Here is a 17,183-nt window from a genome sequence, read left to right on the forward strand (position 1 = left end):
GATCACTCAGCATCCAAGACGTTATTGTCATTGCGAACATCAAATTGGGGTATCACTCATTATACGTTAAAAATTCTGTTTTTCCTTCATCATGCCCGAGTCGTCAAACTGCAGCCGCGCGCTGCTCCCATCCGACCCGCCGTCATGACTCGACCGAGAGCCCTGCTCCAGGCCGCCCATCTTCTCCAAATCCACACACTTGCTACTATCCCCCACGCTCCCACTCGACGGCCTCCTGCTGCTGCTGCTGCCGCCGCTCCTACTGCTCCCCCTACTCGCCGCCCTCAACAACCCGCCAACATCCCAATTCTTACTCAACGTCGCCACCGTCTCCACATCATCCTCATACCGACTACTATACAACGGCAACACCAGCTTCTCCGGCCGATTCGGCATCGAGTAGGCCCACTCCTCGGGGCCGAGCGGCTTTTGTTGTTGTTGGGTAGGCGTCACGCGCGTTATGCGCGTCGCGAAGTCGCGCAGGAAGCCCGGCGCGATCTTCTTGAACAGCGGTTTCGTGGCGGGGGCGGCGACGCAGACGAGGCCGACGTCGACTTCGACGGCGGACCAGATGGTCACGTCGTAGTCGGCCCAGGTGAAGTCGCGGGGGTCGGTGACGGCGTTGAGGCGGCAGATGCGGAAGATGCTGGCGATGATGACGCTGGGGGGAGTAAGGGTCAGCTGGGGGTGTGGGGGGAGGGGGAGAAGGGGGAAAAAGCTTACAGCCATCCAAGCGAGACGACGAAGAGCAGGATCATCTTTTGCCGCTTGGGCAGTTGGAGCGGCAGGATGTTGGGCACGACCTGCAGCGTGAGCCAGGTGTCGGCGAGGGTGTTGAAGACGGCCGACGCGACGAGGTGCGGGTACATGTCGATGCAGCTGGCCTCCATGCGCGGGTTCCAGAAGGCGGTGACGGGGATGCATTGGAAGGCCGAGACGAGGACGAGCGGGATCGTGTATAGGACGATATAAACGAAGGCGATCTTGGCCAGCAGGCGGTTGAGCGGGTCGGCGAAGATGTCCAGGTAGAACAGGCAGATGGAGATCTTGGTCAGGGAGAGGGCCAGGTTGTAGAGCAGGAACGAGGCGTAGTCGATCTTGGCGTTGATCTTGATGATCGAGCCCGGCAGTTGGTCGATGTGAATTCCGGCGCCGTAATGCGTCTGGATGCAGGACAGGGCCGTCAGAGCGAGCGAGAGGACCTGCGCGCCGTCAGTGATGAATTTTTCTGGATCACAGGGCGGTATTTACCCATGCGACGCAGAGTATGCTGTCATCTGCGCCCCATTTTCGCCGGATCCATGCTTTGGATATTATTCGGGCGATAATGAAGGCTGATGCGAAAATTTGTGGAATGAAGTTGCCCGCGAAAATGGCTCCTGTCCTATTCTCGGTAGCGACCTGGCACAGATACGCGTCAGTGCATTGACTCTATTTGGAGGGATGTAAGCTTATCCATACAGCTGGGCCGGACCAATGAGACATGCTGGTCCACCTGGGACGGAGAGTAAAGTTAAAAAGAATGAATCTCTCTGAAGAAGCGAGGAAACGGGTCGCCGGCTGCTGTTAAAAGGATGTGCAGCCCATCCAAACGAAGTTTGTGGTTTCGTCGTCGCAGTGAAAACCGAAACTGCAACAGAACGCGCTCGGTATATTTCTGCGACTATAGCCCTCAGCCGCTCCGCAAAATTGGCCAATGGAACAGCGTTTCACCCTTGTAACAGCCGTGACGATCTACGCCACAATTGGCGCTGTGGCAGATCTCAGCTGAAAGCTGGTAGTCGCGTCCCCTGAAGAGCCGCAGGTGTGTTTGAGATTCGTCAAATAACGCCCCATTCTATGTTCTTCTAGACTTCTGCTTCGGCAATACCTGCGTTCCCCCAAGGAACCTCTGCATATACTTCCCGAGATCGTGCTGCATCGTAACCTTCTTTGATCGCTTGTCAAGGCGTCCACGTGGGATACTCCACGTGCTGGAAAAGCAATATCCACATGGCCGTGGCGCAATGTCCAAGCAACCCACAGTCTTTCTCGTCACAGCGAGGCTTCTTGCGGGACACATTTCTACAGCTCCTGCTTTTCGCGACGAAGAACTATCATAATGTCGTGCTGCAATTGCACAGTATTGCTTTGCCACGTGGATATTGGAGTGGTGGTTCTGTCGTTCGCAGCCACAATGCCGAAATGAAGAGACATACCAAACAGCAGGAGTAGAATCTCACGTTCGAATTGCTTCAAGATTCCGGGGTCCGTTGCCGCTAACGGACAAGACGCCGCCTGACAGCGGGACGCGCGGACCCGACAGCGGCAAATGTCCGAGGTTCTTCGGCAAGGCGATCCGGGGGGAATCCGAGACAGAGGCGCGCTTAGCCTTGCACCAGAGCCCGGACCGACGATGGCAGCCTGCCTTAAAACAACTGCATTGCACCGATTCCGCGAATCATTTCGAGTTTTGTTTTAAGCTTGCCTTTTAGCTGTTTCTGGTGACCATTTCTGGAACTTTTCGGACCGAAGCCGGCACCATGAACATATTTGCAGTAATTCAACGCATCACGGGTCGGATACAATTGTTGGAGGCATCGCTGGATGGCACCACCCTTGCACTTTGTGAATTATTCTGTCAAGCTTGAAAGGCAATGTTGGATTCGCCGCCATCCAGCCTTTTCTACTTAAATGAATGCACAAGGATGAAGATCGCCTGTGTACTGAGAAGGTTTGAGTGCTGATATTTTTTCCAGTGCTGCTATAAGAACACTCCCATCTGAAGCGCGGCTATCTCGTGATTCTGTCAGTTTAAGGCGCATGAGGCAGGGATCACATCCTTGGCTTTTAGTAATTGCCCTATTAGTAAGCCTGTCGTGGCATGCAGTGGCCGCTATGTAATTTTAGGGCGTACATGCGGGGTATTCGAGGAGTCATTCTGGACTTGCTTGTGGCCCCGCGCCTGGCAGGAGAGACGGCCAGGAGGATGGCAGCGCAGTTTTACCTCGGGTTACTGTACGAACAGTTGACACCATATCCGCCCGTAAATAACTGCTTCCCTCCTGTGCCTTCTGGGGGACACTAGACAAAGGAATCTCGGCCGTCTTGAAGTTCCTCTGCAAAGAGACACTTGAACGCAACTTTTTCTTATCGAGACAATGGCAGACACCGAACCGCAAGCCGTCCAGGTCGACAAGACCTCAGACGGAATCACCACCATCACCATCAACCGGCTCCGTCGTAGAAACGCAATCGATGGCCCGACCGGCAAGAGGCTCACCGACGCCTTCCTAGACTTCGAAAACGACGCGACCCAAAAAGTCTGCGTCTTCCACGGCGCCCACGGCACCTTCTGCGCCGGCTTCGACCTGCACGAAGTAGCCAAATTCGACACCAGCGACTCCACCTACAAAGGCCCGATCATCGACGCCAACCACCGCGTCGAAGGCCGCAACATCGGCCCCATCGGCCCGTCGCGCATGCAGATCAAGAAGCCCGTTATCAGCGCCGTGTCGGGCCACGCCGTCGCCGGCGGCCTCGAACTCTCCCTCCTCGGCGACATGCGCGTCGCCGACGAATCCGCCATCTTCGGCGTCTACTGCCGGCGGTTTGGTGTACCTCTGATTGACGGCGGTACGGTCCGCCTCCCGGCTATCGTAGGGCTGGGCCGCGCGCTTGATATGATTCTGACCGGGCGCGGCGTGGCTGCGCGTGAGGCGCTGGAGATGGGGCTGGCGAATAGGGTCGTGCCGGAGGGAAGGGCGTTGGCGGAAGCGACGGCGATCGCGAGACAGCTGCTTGCGTTTCCGCAGGCTTGTATGAATGTCGATCGGGCGAGCTGTTATTATTCGGTGTATGACGCGAGCTCGTTTGAAGACGCGCTGAGGAACGAGTTTGATCAAGGGGTCAAGGTCATCACGACGGAGAGCGTGAAAGGTGCTGCAAGATTCAGTGGAGGGGCTGGACGGCACGGCACCTTTGAGGGGACGAAATTGTAGAAAGCCGCTGTAGTTGCACGTTGGACGGATGTCACTGCGCTTCAATTATTTTCTTGCACTTTAGTAGAGTGGCAGAATTCGTGGCGTGTCTCAGCTTTTTTGATGGAAACCCTCTTTCGTATCCTTTGTGGTACATTTTGAACTGATTTAATTTTTCATTCCGGAATGCTTGCCACAAATAATTGGTCAACGTGGAGTAATGCATTCAGAGAGGATTGTACTGCGTTCCTGAAACACAGTTGCAGAGATCTAACCCTTTCGTGGGCAATAGCACAAGATTGAAATTGTACTTAGTGGCACGACTGCAAAAAAAATATTGGTGGGGTTCCGCTTGCAAAGCATCCGTTTGAGCAAAGCTTGGATTGCCAAAGTCCGCACAAGTGGTGCTAGAAGAGGGCTTCATTAGCGCCATACGGTAGCGCTAAGGTAGCTGTGCTTGCGAGCCTGACCAATCAGCTGCCCCGTATCCCTGAGTCGTGCGCAAGACCGGCCAAATCCCCGGGCAGTCGAAGGGAGAAATTGACATGAGTTTAGTGGATCTCCCCTGTTAGCTCCGCACTCTACTATGCATTTCTCCCTCCCTTGACAACGCGCCCAACCCCTCGCGGCAATAAACATTGTGTAAGCTGGACCAGCCGATGGGCCAGTCGATTGAACATGGCGCAGTGTTTTGACGAGCTCGGGACCGCTTTTGACATGGACCTCGCTATTCCCGATTTCGATTACGGTCTTCGCAACAACAGTGCTGAACAACTCTTTTCTACGGAGTTATCACAGCATCCATCAGATTCTCTATTGCACCAAGGAGATGGTCTTTCCTTGGACGTTTCGAGCCAGCCATGCCGTGGTGACGGCACCACGGAAGCCCTCCACCCGAGTGTCGCCACCTCGACACTGGCTCTAGAGAATTGTGAGCCCGCAGACCTTCCAGACCAAGTCACTGCTAGTAAGCAGGCTCTCAGCGCTGACGCGACAACGCCCCCGAAGATTGGAAAGCGGTTTTCTTCGGGGTCAATCAAAGTCTTGAAATCTTGGTTCTGGAAGCATTCTCAACACCCATACCCCACCGCGAGGGACATGGAGATCATCGAGAGGCAAACTGGCCTCAGCAAGCCACAAATCACGAACTGGTTCGCCAATGCCCGCCGGCGGATGAAATTCCAACCCCCACGAACACTGGTGCCGTCAACTGAATCTCCCTCTCGCGACGTGCCTCGCCGGCGCGATTCCCCTGCTCCGTTCGAGAATATGAATCCACTCCAGAGGTGGCAGAACTCGCCGCCCGAAAGCGAACCTGCCAGTGTCTCGGCAATTGCGCGCGCAGTATCCGGACTCTCAAACAAACATCGCCCGGCAAACTCTTTGTATAGAGCTTCGCCTGCTAGCAGCGCAGGCACTACTTCACACTCCAGCGGAAGTTCACTCTCACTCGCCCACTCGAACACTTCTCGCGCCTCGCTGGGATCCCTCGGTTGCATCAAGAAACCCACCAAACGCAGAAGGCGGCGGGCACACGCGGAGCGAACCAAACATCACGGTGTCGATTCGCTGTCTCAGGCCTGTCATACTTTCCAGTGCACCTTCTGCACTGAGACATTCAAAACCAAACACAACTGGGAGCGCCACGAAAAGTCGTTACATCTCTCGCTTGAACAATGGTGGTGCTCGCCAAATGGCCCTACCGCCACTAACGTTGAATCACAGTTGGTTTGTGTTTATTGCGGACAGGTCGATCCGGATCAAGACCATCTGACAAAACATAACTTCGAGGCCTGCCAAGAGCGGCTGCTGGATGATCGAACTTTCTATCGGAAAGATCATCTCCAGCAGCACTTGAAGCTGGTACACGACGCTCAGTTCAGGAAGTGGCCGATGGAGCAATGGAAGTGCGAGAGCCAAGACATACGTTCTCGGTGCGGCTTTTGCGGTCTGGTCTTGAGCACCTGGGCCGACCGAATCGATCATTTGGCCGAGCACTTCAAAAACGGAAAAACCATTGCCGATTGGCAGGGCGACTGGGGCTTTGAGACCCCCGTACTCGACATGGTTGAGAATTCCATACCCCCATGTACGCAACATTCCAGAGTTTTCACCTACCCATAGTAAGCTAACAACCGGCTGCAGACCTCATCCACTACGAGCGCAACTCGCCCTGGCCGTTCACCACGCACCAAGGGCCGCCTGAGACCCCGACCAGTGCATTCGAGCTGATTCAGATAGAACTGGACTATTTCGCAATGAACTACTCCAATACCCAACACTCGATGCCTTCTGATCAGGAGCTTCAGTACGAAGCCTGCTGCATCATCTTCGGCTCCGAAATGCTTTCGCGAGACCCGGCAACACCACCGCCATCTTGGCTCCGCGACCTTCTCATGTCGTCCGAGGAAATCACCAATCAGGCGCGAATACGCCCCATGAAAAGCGCTGCCAAGTCTCGAATCACCCATCTGAAAATCCACGGCAAAGACAGCATCTTCGAGGCATGCAATATGGAGGCGCAGCTGCATGAATACGTGGATATGCCAAAGCTATTAGGTTTGGAAGTGGGAGATGCTGAGCTCCAGAGCGAGGCATGTAGCATTGTTAGGTGCATGGAAGCTTTGTCGCCAAACCCCTCAGAGACGTTTGTTAAACTGTTGACAAGTCTGATTTATAGCTCAACACATTGGCTTGCGCCTTTCCGCCGCCGCGCGGATCTACCATTGGTAGAAGGCTCGTCGGCGCCTGCACTGGCCAATGATACTGAGATGCAGCGCATCTCGGTCGATGACCCAATTATGAGCTCAGAATTACCGAGTGATGGGCTCTCGACGATAGATCCAGTGCTCTTAACGTCCAGTAATTTGTGTAGTGCAGCTGCTGGTGGCTCTACCCCTGGCTCTGGGACAAGCAATGGGATTGAAAGCGCCACACCGTTCTTCCTCACTGATCATAACAACTGCTACAGACGCCTTGCCAGGGGCCTGTCTCGGTTCGTGGCGATCACCATCTCTACACGCAACCCGAACAGGCATGTGCCCACTGATGAGGAGCTTCAGCACCAGGCTCGATGGATCATGTTTGACGAGTGAGTCCGTTCTGCAGTCCCCTGTTTACAAACAGTCCAACGTTTTGGATAAGATCTAGGCTTGTTAATCCATCGCCGCCTGTCTTTTTAGTGATGACCCGTGGAACCAAAATCCAGCTGATACCGCCGACTGGTTGCGAGAATTCAAGCGCGGGGTAGGTCTTCTCCACGAGGACGCTTTACCAGACTCGAGGGGCGACCCTACAAGTCATGATGAAGAGACGGAAGGCTCCAATGCTTTTCGTTCATGTCCCTCGCAAGGGTCACTTTGTTGAAAATGTTTCTTGACGATTGGACAGTGCATGCTTTAGCAAAGGCTATGCAAGAAGAGATAGATGGGACTATTTTATGTATTAATCTACCACCTCATTAATCACGTTTCCTTCTGGAAATCGGTAATGTGTGGCTCATCATAGCCAATACAGTCCTGGATAATCAGGAGTTCACTATTATTTCATGAGAAGTTGTTCGAAGGTGTTCCTAAATTACTTCTGACGAAACTACCGAAGATCTTCTCATGTGATGTACATGCTCTCGTCTCTCTGAAGGTCCTGGAACGGGGAGGTTTACGACGGCGGTTTTAGTCACGCTCAGTAAGCGAAGCCCACGGACCCTGAGTCAAATTTCCGAGGCATCAAATCAGTCAAGGGCGAAATAGACATGTATTATGGGTCGCTTTCATTAGTCTTAGTGTAGACTGCAATGTTGTGACGCAACCTTGCATTTTATTAAGCTGTTGACCACGCCTGTCTTTTGCTCCCTCCGAGGCCCTCCGAATTCTGTTTGGTCGAAGTTGCCTCCGCCACTGTGCTAAATTCGGAAGCTCCTTAAAGGCCCTATCTATCAACATATACCAGCTCCATTCCCACCTCGTGAGCTTCCTTCAACTACAAGAACCAAGAACAAAATTAAACCCTCGGAATCTCACGACATGCATTCCAATATTCCACCACTCATGGCCAAGATGAGAGTTGGATTTATTGGACTAGGGATGATGGGGACGCCAATGGCATTGAGACTCTCCCGCAAATTTCCTCTCACGGTCTGGAATCGGAGCCCCTCGAAATACCCGGAACTGACGAAGGCTGGAGCTACAATCGGCGAAACTCCATCTCAAGTTGTTGAACAGTCGGATATTGTCTTCACCATGCTTTTCAACGGGCCCGCCATACAATCCATCCTCAGTGATGACTTTAGAAAAGCGCTTCAAGGAAAGCTGCTGGTCAACACCAGTTCCGTGTCGGTCGAATTCAGCAACTTCCTCGCAAACTACGTCCACGAAGCAGGTGGCAGATTTATCGAAATGCCCGTCAGCGGTAGCAAAGTTCCGGCCGAACAAGGAAACCTCGTTGGTATGATGGCGGGCGACCGTCTCGCTTGCGCGAGCATCGAAGATATCGTCCAGCCTATTACCTGCGCCGCTGTATACTGCGGCCCTATCGGATCCGGACTCAAGACCAAGTACGCCGTCAACCTCTACCTCGTCACGATGACGGCGGGACTCGCCGAGTCGATGAACTTGGCCCGGGCGCAAGGTCTCGACCTTCAGGCTTTTGGAATGGTGCTCGACGCCGGGCCGTTGGCTTCGGCTTACTCGAAGCTCAAGATTGCCAAGATGATCAATCAGGACTGGTCTCCTCAGGCAGCCATGAAGGATTGCTACAACAGTGCCCAACTCATTCAGTCGGCAGTCAAGGCGGCAGACACCTGGTCGCCACTTGCACAGCTGTGCGAATCGTTGTACGGAGAAGCAATTGAGTCTGGACTCGGCGAGGAGGATATGATCGCTGTTGTGAAGTTGCTCTCACGGCCACCATCTTAAAACCATGCAGAGTTCCGGCGCATGGCCATTTCAAATGTAGTATAGACCATTCGCAGTTGGAGAGGGAAATGACAGACGCGCCAACACTTACCGAATCGCACATTTGCATCACCGGCGACAGCAGACAAGGCCATCTGAGGCTTTGAACATGCAAAAAAGTATCAAACGCATCAATCACCCAACAACCCGCCACTTTCCCCCGCCCCCATCAAAGAACCAACTCCCAAAACTCACCCACCACCTTCGCCCCAAAACTCTCGTGCTCCTCCGTCTTCAGCATCCTGAACCCCGCCGCTTTGTATATCCGCCTCGCCGAAACCAGCACACTCTGCGTCCAAAGCACAACCCTGCGATACCCCGCCTCCCGCGCAAACGCGATGCACTGTGCCACCAGCTTTTTCCCAACCCCCATGCCCCGCGCGCTCGGCTCCACGAGCAGCAGGCGGAGTTTCGCAGCGTCCGCAGCGTCCCGGTCCTTAACCAGCACGACGCAGCCGACGAACTTGTTTTCAGCGTCCTCGGCGATCCAACAGCGCTCCAGCGCCGGGTCGTAGTTGTCGGTGAAATCGTCGAGGATGCGGGCGGCGAGTGCCGCGCAGGCGGATGTGTCCCACCCGTATTCGGCTGCGTATATCGCGCCGTGGCGGGAGACGATCGTGCTGAGATCGTCGGCGCGGTGGGTGCGGAGCGTAATGGAGTTTGTTGGAGGTTGCGATGGCATTGCTAATTTCTGGTGGGGCTGTGTGATGGAGGAAGGTTTGTGAAAAACACGATGGTTGTTTTTTGCTGTTTTGGAAATTAATATGGCGGGTATTCTTTTTACTTTATCTACGCGCCCAAAAGCCGTACACCATACGGAAGATGAACTAAAGTTTTTAGTGTCGTGTAGCGCGCTCCATGGCATGCCTTATCTATTGTGGGGCTAGCATGTCATCGAAAGGGCTGAATTTTGGGTCCATGTCGTTCACAGGGCGTGTAGAATCAATCCCTTGGTGCTCTAGCCGTTAAATAAAGATACGAGGGACAAGGAAATTAGGATGCTTACTAAGTTTAATTCTCGAAAGCTGCACCGCCAATGCTGGAAGCTTCCCCTCATTTAGACCCTGCCCCGCATTTGAGCTCCTCGTGCCCCAACCCAGACTCAAGTAAAGCCCTCGTCACTCACTCTTCGAAACGCCACAGCTCGCTGCAATTCATCCACAAAGCATTGGCCGAGATTTACATCCTTACTAAGCCATAATGCCTTCCTTGCGTTTTTACTGGCCCGCCATCTTGTGCATTCGTTATGCGTTGGCTTTCTCCCCGTATCTACAGCTTACGGCAGTCGTATCGGATCAGTATCAGAATGCCGCATTCGAGTGCTGGGAAATTTCCACCCCTTTTTCAGATTACCCGACAGTGGGCACTGCTATCAAGGGGCTTGCAGACGTCTCCAATATTTCATACGTCGTCCTTCCTCCCGGTTCTAAAGAAGGCCTCCATAAGCCACCACATCCGATGTAAGCATCATAGCATCAAAGCAACTATCTGTGAAATGACTGACTATAAGTTAGGTTCTTCGCCTTGATTTCAGGATCAGCGCATATCACTCTCCCAACAGGAGACGACGAACTATGGATTAAAGACGGAGTAAACGGACTGATCATCGCTGTCGACACTGTGGGGGACGGCCATTACACCGAGTATCCATCAAAACAGCCGTCGGTAGCTCTTCAAATTCCATTCAAGGACGGTGTGCCTCCTCTTCATCGCGTCGTCAAGCCTGGACAATGCGACACGGTGACTTCGGTTGTGGATGACGAATTCCCCGACTGGAGATATGAAAGCGAGCTCAGATAAAAGATTCAATATCTTTCTGGGCTGTGGAGATATGCGTGCTCATGGATTTTGGTCATTTCTGATGGTTGGCGTATCCTCTGACTGGGCTTACCAATGATCGATGAAGAGGTGTTACTACTAAGTATTATACCAACCTCTGCTCACGTATTATGTAGTGTGGGTTACGGCTTTGGATGCAAACTTAATATCTCGTTGGTGAAATACATGATTTAGCAGCAGCGTCCACGCACACTAATGAAAGCATTGTTGAGTGTTTCGGGCAAGGCATGTGTAAGGTGAGATGGAGCATCGGATGCTTCCACTGAAAGGATGGTTCCGCTCACGCTGACGGGTGCATCCGCAAAAGCAGTATTCAAAAAGGCTGAAACGCTCGTTCAAGATTCCTACTCATCTGACAACTTCCTTTTTCCAGGATCATACAATCTAGAGCACTCCATCCACACCTCAACGATCTGAGACACTTCGACAGGTAGAATCATTTGACCCGAACTTCAACTCAACTCATTGAAAAGTAGTCAAGTTGCGTCAAAGCTTTTACCACATGACCTGATCGCCTCAGGCCTCAGGAGACAATCTTTCCAGCCTTAACAGTGTCACTGTTGTTGTGGGATAGAATCGACATGAGGAAGATGGGATCGGGAAAGTTTCGGCACGGGATCGCTGGTGCGGGGAAACATGTCATCGTCAATCGCCACGAGGAGAGACCCAACAACCTGCCTATCGTCACCACGGACCCGAAACGCCTTGAGCACCAGAAAATCGTCATAGGCTTGAGCGTTTGAGCATTGATCAACGTCAGGTCTGTCATTTTCCAAGAATTCCTGTATTTGCTGCTCTTCCTGCCACTTCCAGCTCCGTCCCCACGCTGAAACCCACCGTCGGAACGATTCCAACTACCGAGACACTGCGGCAACACCGAGCATGGCTTTTCCGACTTTAGCTTCAGCCGAAGAAGCTAGCCTGAGAGGCCCGAGCTTGATTATCAACGTCCAGCGGCTGAAAGAAGTCGTACGTTTTCGCACAACCGGAACTTTTTCTCGCGATCCATTCTCCTGCCTTCTAGATGTAGCGCCGACTACCAGAAACCTCACAAGATGACTCTTGTCGCAGCGGAATGATGGAGCAGAAACCGCGAAGCATGGTGTGAGATGGGTGGAGATGGGGTCACGCACCGCCAAGCGCGGAGTCCAAGACGGAGGCCAAGCACACTTCCAAGGCCCCAAGCCCGCCCCAACGCAAGTGCTCCTGCCCACGCGACACCTGCAACGAAAATTCCCTAGGGCTGTCCCAGTGACCAGGACTGCGTTTTCTTGCGTTTCAGCAAGGCAATTGGTGTCAAGAAGCTGCAAAATGCAGTCAAATGTTGGACCGACACAGGAAATATCCTGTTCCGCAAGCAGATGTTTTCTCAACCAATTTTGGTTATGTCACTTTCGGCATCCCGTGTGTGGCGTACGCTGGCGAGAACTCTCGCCACGATGCTGGCATTCCTTCCGCTGTCTTGTTCCCTCTTGACGTTTAGCCAAAAATCTTCTGTCCAACCACTGGCCCGGCCACCCTTGCAGACGTTCCGCTCGACGGGGTGGGTTACCAGCGCCCTCCGCCCTCGCTTCCCGCGGCCCAGCCCTCGCTCTTTCTCTTCTCCCTTGCCGCAAACGGAGCAAAGAGTCATGGCGCACCGCGGGGATTCCCCATACCCCGCAATGCCGGGTTTCCCCGTTTACTCGCCTCTCCACTTATTAAAGTCGGGGCACTGTCCACTGCTTATTTGCAGCATTGCCGTTGCACAGCGACTCCGGAAGTCCATCTGTGTCTACCGCAACAAAAGGGAGGAAGCTGGGATTCCGGTTCTGATTCGCTCCTCTTCGACGACCGAAAAATGGGATTCAATTTGCACGCCGACAACAGCAATGACCCGCCAGAAGTGCGCAACTGGCGGGTCCATCTGATGGCTCTGATAGTCAGCATGGGCTCCATAGCCAGTGAGTTTCTATTCTCCCGACCTAAGCGTAGGATACTCACATCAAATTCAGTGGGCTACGATACCTCAGTCATCGGCGGAACCATGGCCTTGGATTCGTTCAAGAGAGACTTCGGCTTGTCCGAGGTCTCAAGTCACGCGCGTGACACTCTTCAAGGCAACATCGTCTCCACCTTCCAAGCCGGCACCTTCTTCGGCGCACTCCTGACGTTCCCAATCGGCGAGCGATGGGGCCGGAAAAAGGCCATCATGCTCGCCATCTGCATCTTCCTCGCCGGCGGTTCCCTGATGGTACGTTGTCAGCCCGGGGGGCTTCCCCTTTAATCCAACAATGTACTAACACACACATCTCTCCAGACCGCCGCCAGCGGCCGCCTCGGCCTCATCTACGCGGGCCGCGCCATCGCCGGCTTCGGCATCGGCTCCGTCTCGCTCCTCGTCCCCGTCTACATCGCCGAAATCTCACCCCCCTCCATCCGCGGGCGTCTCATCGGCATCTTCGAAATCTGCTCGCAGGGCGGCGGCATGGCCGGGTTCTGGGTCAACTACATCTGCGACCGGACGATCCCGAAGGCGCTGGCGGCGCAGTGGCAGGTGCCGCTGGGCCTGCAGCTCTTGCCGGGCGTGCTGCTGCTGCTCGGCATCCTGTGGTGCCCGGAGACGCCGCGGTGGCACGCGAAGCAGGATCGGTGGGACAAGGCGCGCGAGATTTTGGCGGATATTAGGAATTTGCCGCCGGATCACCCGTTTATTCAGGAGGAGCTGCAGGATGTGCAGGATCAGATTGCCATTTCGAGGTTGCCGCCGGGAGAGCATCATACTGTGAAGTACTATGCACGGCGCATGTGGCAGAAGGGGACGCGGAATAGGATTGGTATTGGTCTGCTGTTGATGGCGTTTCAGAACTTGACTGGTATGTTTCATCCCTTTATCACTACGGTTTCTGGGAACCTCGCTGACGATTGGCTGCAGGCGTCAACATCATCACCTAGTGCGTGAAGCTCCGTACCTCTTCCCCGTCCAAAATACTGACCGGCCGCAGCTACTCCCCCCGCATCTTCGAAACCCTCGGCCTTACCGGCACATCGACCAAGCTCTTCGCCACCGGCTTCTACGGCATCGCCAAAACGCTCGGCATGATCATCTTCAGCGTCTGGCTAGTCGAGAAGCTGGGCCGGCGGCAAGGCCTGATCTGGGGCGCCTTCGTCGGCAGCCTTCCCATGTGGTACGCCCCGTCCCCCCTCTCCCCCCTCCCCCCTACCACCCACCACCGCCCCCCGCTAACAACACCTCCCGCCCCCCGCAGGTACCTCGGCGGCTACGTCCTCAAAGCCGACCCCACCGCCGCCGCGGCGCGTGGCGACTCCTCGCGCGACGGGTGGGGCTACCTGGCCATGGTCTGCGTGTACCTGTACGGCCTGATCTACTGCGCGACGTGGCAGGGCATCACGTGGGTCATCTGCTCGGAGATCTTCCCCATCGACATCCGCATGCTGTGCGTCGCCATCACCACCGCCGACCAGTGGCTGTGGTCGTTCATCATCAGCCGCACCACGCCGTACATGATCACCTCGCTCGGATATGGGACGTACATGTTCTTCGCGACGTTGATGGTGCTGATGGGGTTTTGGGCGTGGTTCTGCGTGCCAGAGACGAAGGGGAAGATGCTGGAGGAGATGGATGCGATTTTTGGGGCGCCGAGTGTGGTGGGGCTGGGGGGCGTGGGGAAGGAGGGGAGTTTGGAGAGGGAGGTGGGCAAGGATTTGGAGATGGCGAAGCCGGGGTTTGCGGCGCATGTGGAGAGGGTGTGAGAGGAGGAGCGTGGGGGTGGCGGTGCGGTGGGCGCGTGGTTGGGGGTTGGAGGTGGGAGGAGGAGCGTGGAGGTAATTGGACCTCGGCTTTTGGGGTTTGCGGTGCGGTTGCGGGCGGGAATAGAGATTCTTATAAGATATGTTGGTTTCTTTGTTATGTATATACGACGCTCATTGAAAAGTCACGAGTCAAGAATCTTACTTCATTATACGTACTTACGAGCTTTGGGGTAACTCCCGGAATCGCCATGCAGGCCGCTGCTCTTGTTCGTGAGTCTGAAAAGCTACACTATCAGGAAACGCAATCAAGTTACTGTCAGTGAGACTTTGGTTTTATGAATGGATCATCAATTTATGGTTGCACTGTGTACCGTAGTTGCTTAATAGGTAGCTTAGTCAGGCAAACAGGGTATAGAGCTACCACCCTCTCGCTCCTTATGCCACTCATCCACAGTGGGCAATACCAGCTCGTTTCCACTCCACTTCCGACCTTTTATGGTCATTGCTTAGAGTATCATGCAGTTTGTGCACGAATGAACTTGATATATAGTTTCGCTCTTGTCTCGGTCTCGAACGTGCGGTGGGGAAGAGCGAACAACCTGCTGCCACCAAGAGGTCGTATGGCCGCAAGAGAACTTGAAACGGGCCCATGTACAGTTGCACGTATAAGGCATCTTAATACTTTGAATGGTAGTGTTCCTTTGGTGGAGCAGAGCCTTAAGATCTCAAAATCGGTCCAGGGATATTGTTGCGGTACAGCGGAGTGTTTGGGTCTGAGAGTTTAATTTCGTTTGGTGCCGAGGTTTTATATACTCTTTGAAGATTTAGCAGGCTTGCCATAAGGATAAAGTTACAGAGATGCGCTGGCTGCCGAGGTGCGATACACTTAGGTCTTCTGATGCGCGGGAACGGATTCGTCATCGACATCTCAACAGCGCACAACGAACAGCGACCATCAACATTCACTGGCATTTACTTCAGCCTCCCTGACATATGCTACTGTAAGACAACGAGACACTATTTACCATTGACCTTTTTGAATTACAAAGGAGCCTGAGAGTCCACTGGACTACCTGATATGAGCTTTAGCTGCGTAACAATTCTCCTTCTTCAACACCCCTGCCATTTGTAACGATCCAGTCAATCCATTACCAAAAGTCAACCACGCGCAAGATTGACTCGGGGCGGATAAGGGACTATCCTGGTCCCTGTGGCGTCCGCTCATGACACTTCCTTGGAGCTTGAGCTTTCTAATTGGTAGCCTTGGCAGGGCTGACCGGCTGATGCAAGAGAGGCAAATGTCAAAAGAATGATTACAGTCTCACCGTGCAGTTCAAGGCCACTTACGGTTTATATCAACCAGCTCCAATACTCTGGCTGACAGATATATTGTTCTAAACTTTCTACCATTTTACATGCCTCGCATTGAGTGGAGTTAAATACATCAATCTAAGACAAAGGATTGGGTGCTGACGCGAAGGACGGCGAGTCAAGCACCGCGCCTGACCAACGAAACTATATGAAACCTATTAAATAGGATAGGCTAATGCTTTATGTACTAGGCCAAGTTACTCTCGGCGAGAGATTGGTTTTTACGAATGAGTCGTCAATTCATAACCATTGCTTAGGAACAGGGGTTGAGTTCCGTCATTACCCCATTATAATCGCCAGCAGCTTGGGCAGCAGCGACCTCCAGGGAGATCTCTGCAGAGTGCGGAGTTTCGAACGTGCTGGAGCTCAGAGCACCGATATACCAGTTGCCAATTACCCACATGGCCGCACTGGAACCTCAAACGGACCCATGCACAATTGCACTGAAACGACATTGTAGTGCTTTGAAGTGTTCGGTCTAGGATTTTCTTTTGGCGGAGCAGAGTGTTAAGATCTGAGAAGTTGATTTCACTTCGCGCTAAGGTTTTTACTGAAGGTAGTATGCTTGGTATTTCTTGAGGTTGCAGGAGATATAAATACCAGGCCCTTCCAAAAATGAAACTGGGCCGTTGCAGTGATGTACAGCTAACCATCGTATTAGGTGGTCCAGTGAACTTGCAAGCTGCTTTCATGATTCAATAGTAAACGATGTCTTGCTGTCTTACGATGGCATACGGCAGGGCCCCTGGATTAATACTACGGAGCCGTGGCTTGATGACACTGGCTACATGCCGACGATAGATACGCTTCCACACACACCAAAAGGGCCTACGCATATTAACACTCTGGCAGCCAGGAGGACATCATGAGCTGCCCGCCAACCCACCATCAAGTATATACCACGTCAGCCCCTCGGCATCCCCACTCCGATCCGCAACACTCCAGCCATTCCCAAACCACCCAAACTCATTCCCATCACAGCTCTCCACCTCAAAATCCTCCCACCTCACCTCCCGCAGCGCGTGCAGCGCGTGCACGCTGCTCCCCGGCCACAGCGCCGTCACGCGTCGTCCATCGCCGCTCTTGTACCACCCGCCGCAGTCAGCCGTGTACACGGTCCTCTCGAAATACTCGTCGCAGAACCGCGCGAAGTGGTCGACGGCGCGCGGCTTGGGCTCGACGCGCGCGACGTTCCCCGTCGCCAGCCGCCGCAGGATGCGCGCGACGTATGCGTGCGCCGCTTCGATGGTGACGAGCAGGTTGCCGGCGCCCTGGAACGAATTCGGTCCCAGCGCGTGGAAGAAGTTGG

At 53.9% G+C, this 17,183-nt stretch overlaps 6 protein-coding genes across 6 annotated transcripts; 4 read left to right on the forward strand and 2 right to left on the reverse strand.

Moving 5' to 3' along the window:
- Nucleotides 1-66: 66 nt before the first annotated feature.
- Nucleotides 67-1,485, reverse strand: LTHEOB_2957 (Integral membrane protein; the record flags this gene model as incomplete). The annotated part of the gene is made up of 4 exons (XM_035511826.1): nucleotides 67-661; nucleotides 724-1,202; nucleotides 1,252-1,401; nucleotides 1,462-1,485. 4 exons carry the CDS (start codon nucleotides 1,483-1,485, stop codon nucleotides 67-69), a joined length of 1,248 nt encoding a protein of 415 aa, XP_035363683.1.
- A 1,655-nt stretch (nucleotides 1,486-3,140) lies between these two features.
- Nucleotides 3,141-3,980, forward strand: LTHEOB_2958 (Enoyl-CoA hydratase/isomerase family protein; the record flags this gene model as incomplete). Its single annotated transcript, XM_035511827.1, has 1 exon — nucleotides 3,141-3,980. One exon carries the CDS (start codon nucleotides 3,141-3,143, stop codon nucleotides 3,978-3,980), a length of 840 nt encoding a protein of 279 aa, XP_035363684.1.
- A 2,043-nt stretch (nucleotides 3,981-6,023) lies between these two features.
- LTHEOB_2959 (Homeobox and C2H2 transcription factor) lies at nucleotides 6,024-7,054 on the forward strand (the record flags this gene model as incomplete). Its single annotated transcript, XM_035511828.1, has 2 exons — nucleotides 6,024-6,048; nucleotides 6,105-7,054. 2 exons carry the CDS (start codon nucleotides 6,024-6,026, stop codon nucleotides 7,052-7,054), a joined length of 975 nt encoding a protein of 324 aa, XP_035363685.1.
- A 927-nt stretch (nucleotides 7,055-7,981) lies between these two features.
- LTHEOB_2960 (2-hydroxy-3-oxopropionate reductase) lies at nucleotides 7,982-8,872 on the forward strand (the record flags this gene model as incomplete). Its single annotated transcript, XM_035511830.1, has 1 exon — nucleotides 7,982-8,872. The coding sequence occupies one exon, from the start codon at nucleotides 7,982-7,984 to the stop codon at nucleotides 8,870-8,872; it is 891 nt and encodes a 296-aa protein (XP_035363686.1).
- Nucleotides 8,873-9,080: 208 nt separating this feature from the next.
- Nucleotides 9,081-9,593, reverse strand: LTHEOB_2961 (GNAT family N-acetyltransferase; the record flags this gene model as incomplete). Its single annotated transcript, XM_035511831.1, has 1 exon — nucleotides 9,081-9,593. One exon carries the CDS (start codon nucleotides 9,591-9,593, stop codon nucleotides 9,081-9,083), a length of 513 nt encoding a protein of 170 aa, XP_035363687.1.
- Nucleotides 9,594-12,590: 2,997 nt separating this feature from the next.
- On the forward strand, nucleotides 12,591-14,503 carry LTHEOB_2962 (Quinate permease protein; the record flags this gene model as incomplete). The annotated part of the gene is made up of 6 exons (XM_035511832.1): nucleotides 12,591-12,693; nucleotides 12,745-12,983; nucleotides 13,050-13,605; nucleotides 13,665-13,683; nucleotides 13,735-13,917; nucleotides 13,999-14,503. The coding sequence occupies 6 exons, from the start codon at nucleotides 12,591-12,593 to the stop codon at nucleotides 14,501-14,503; spliced, it is 1,605 nt and encodes a 534-aa protein (XP_035363688.1).
- Nucleotides 14,504-17,183: the final 2,680 nt, after the last annotated feature.

This window comes from Lasiodiplodia theobromae (genome assembly GCF_012971845.1).
Source record: "Lasiodiplodia theobromae strain AM2As chromosome Unknown scaffold_7, whole genome shotgun sequence".
NCBI lineage: Eukaryota > Fungi > Ascomycota > Dothideomycetes > Botryosphaeriales > Botryosphaeriaceae > Lasiodiplodia > Lasiodiplodia theobromae.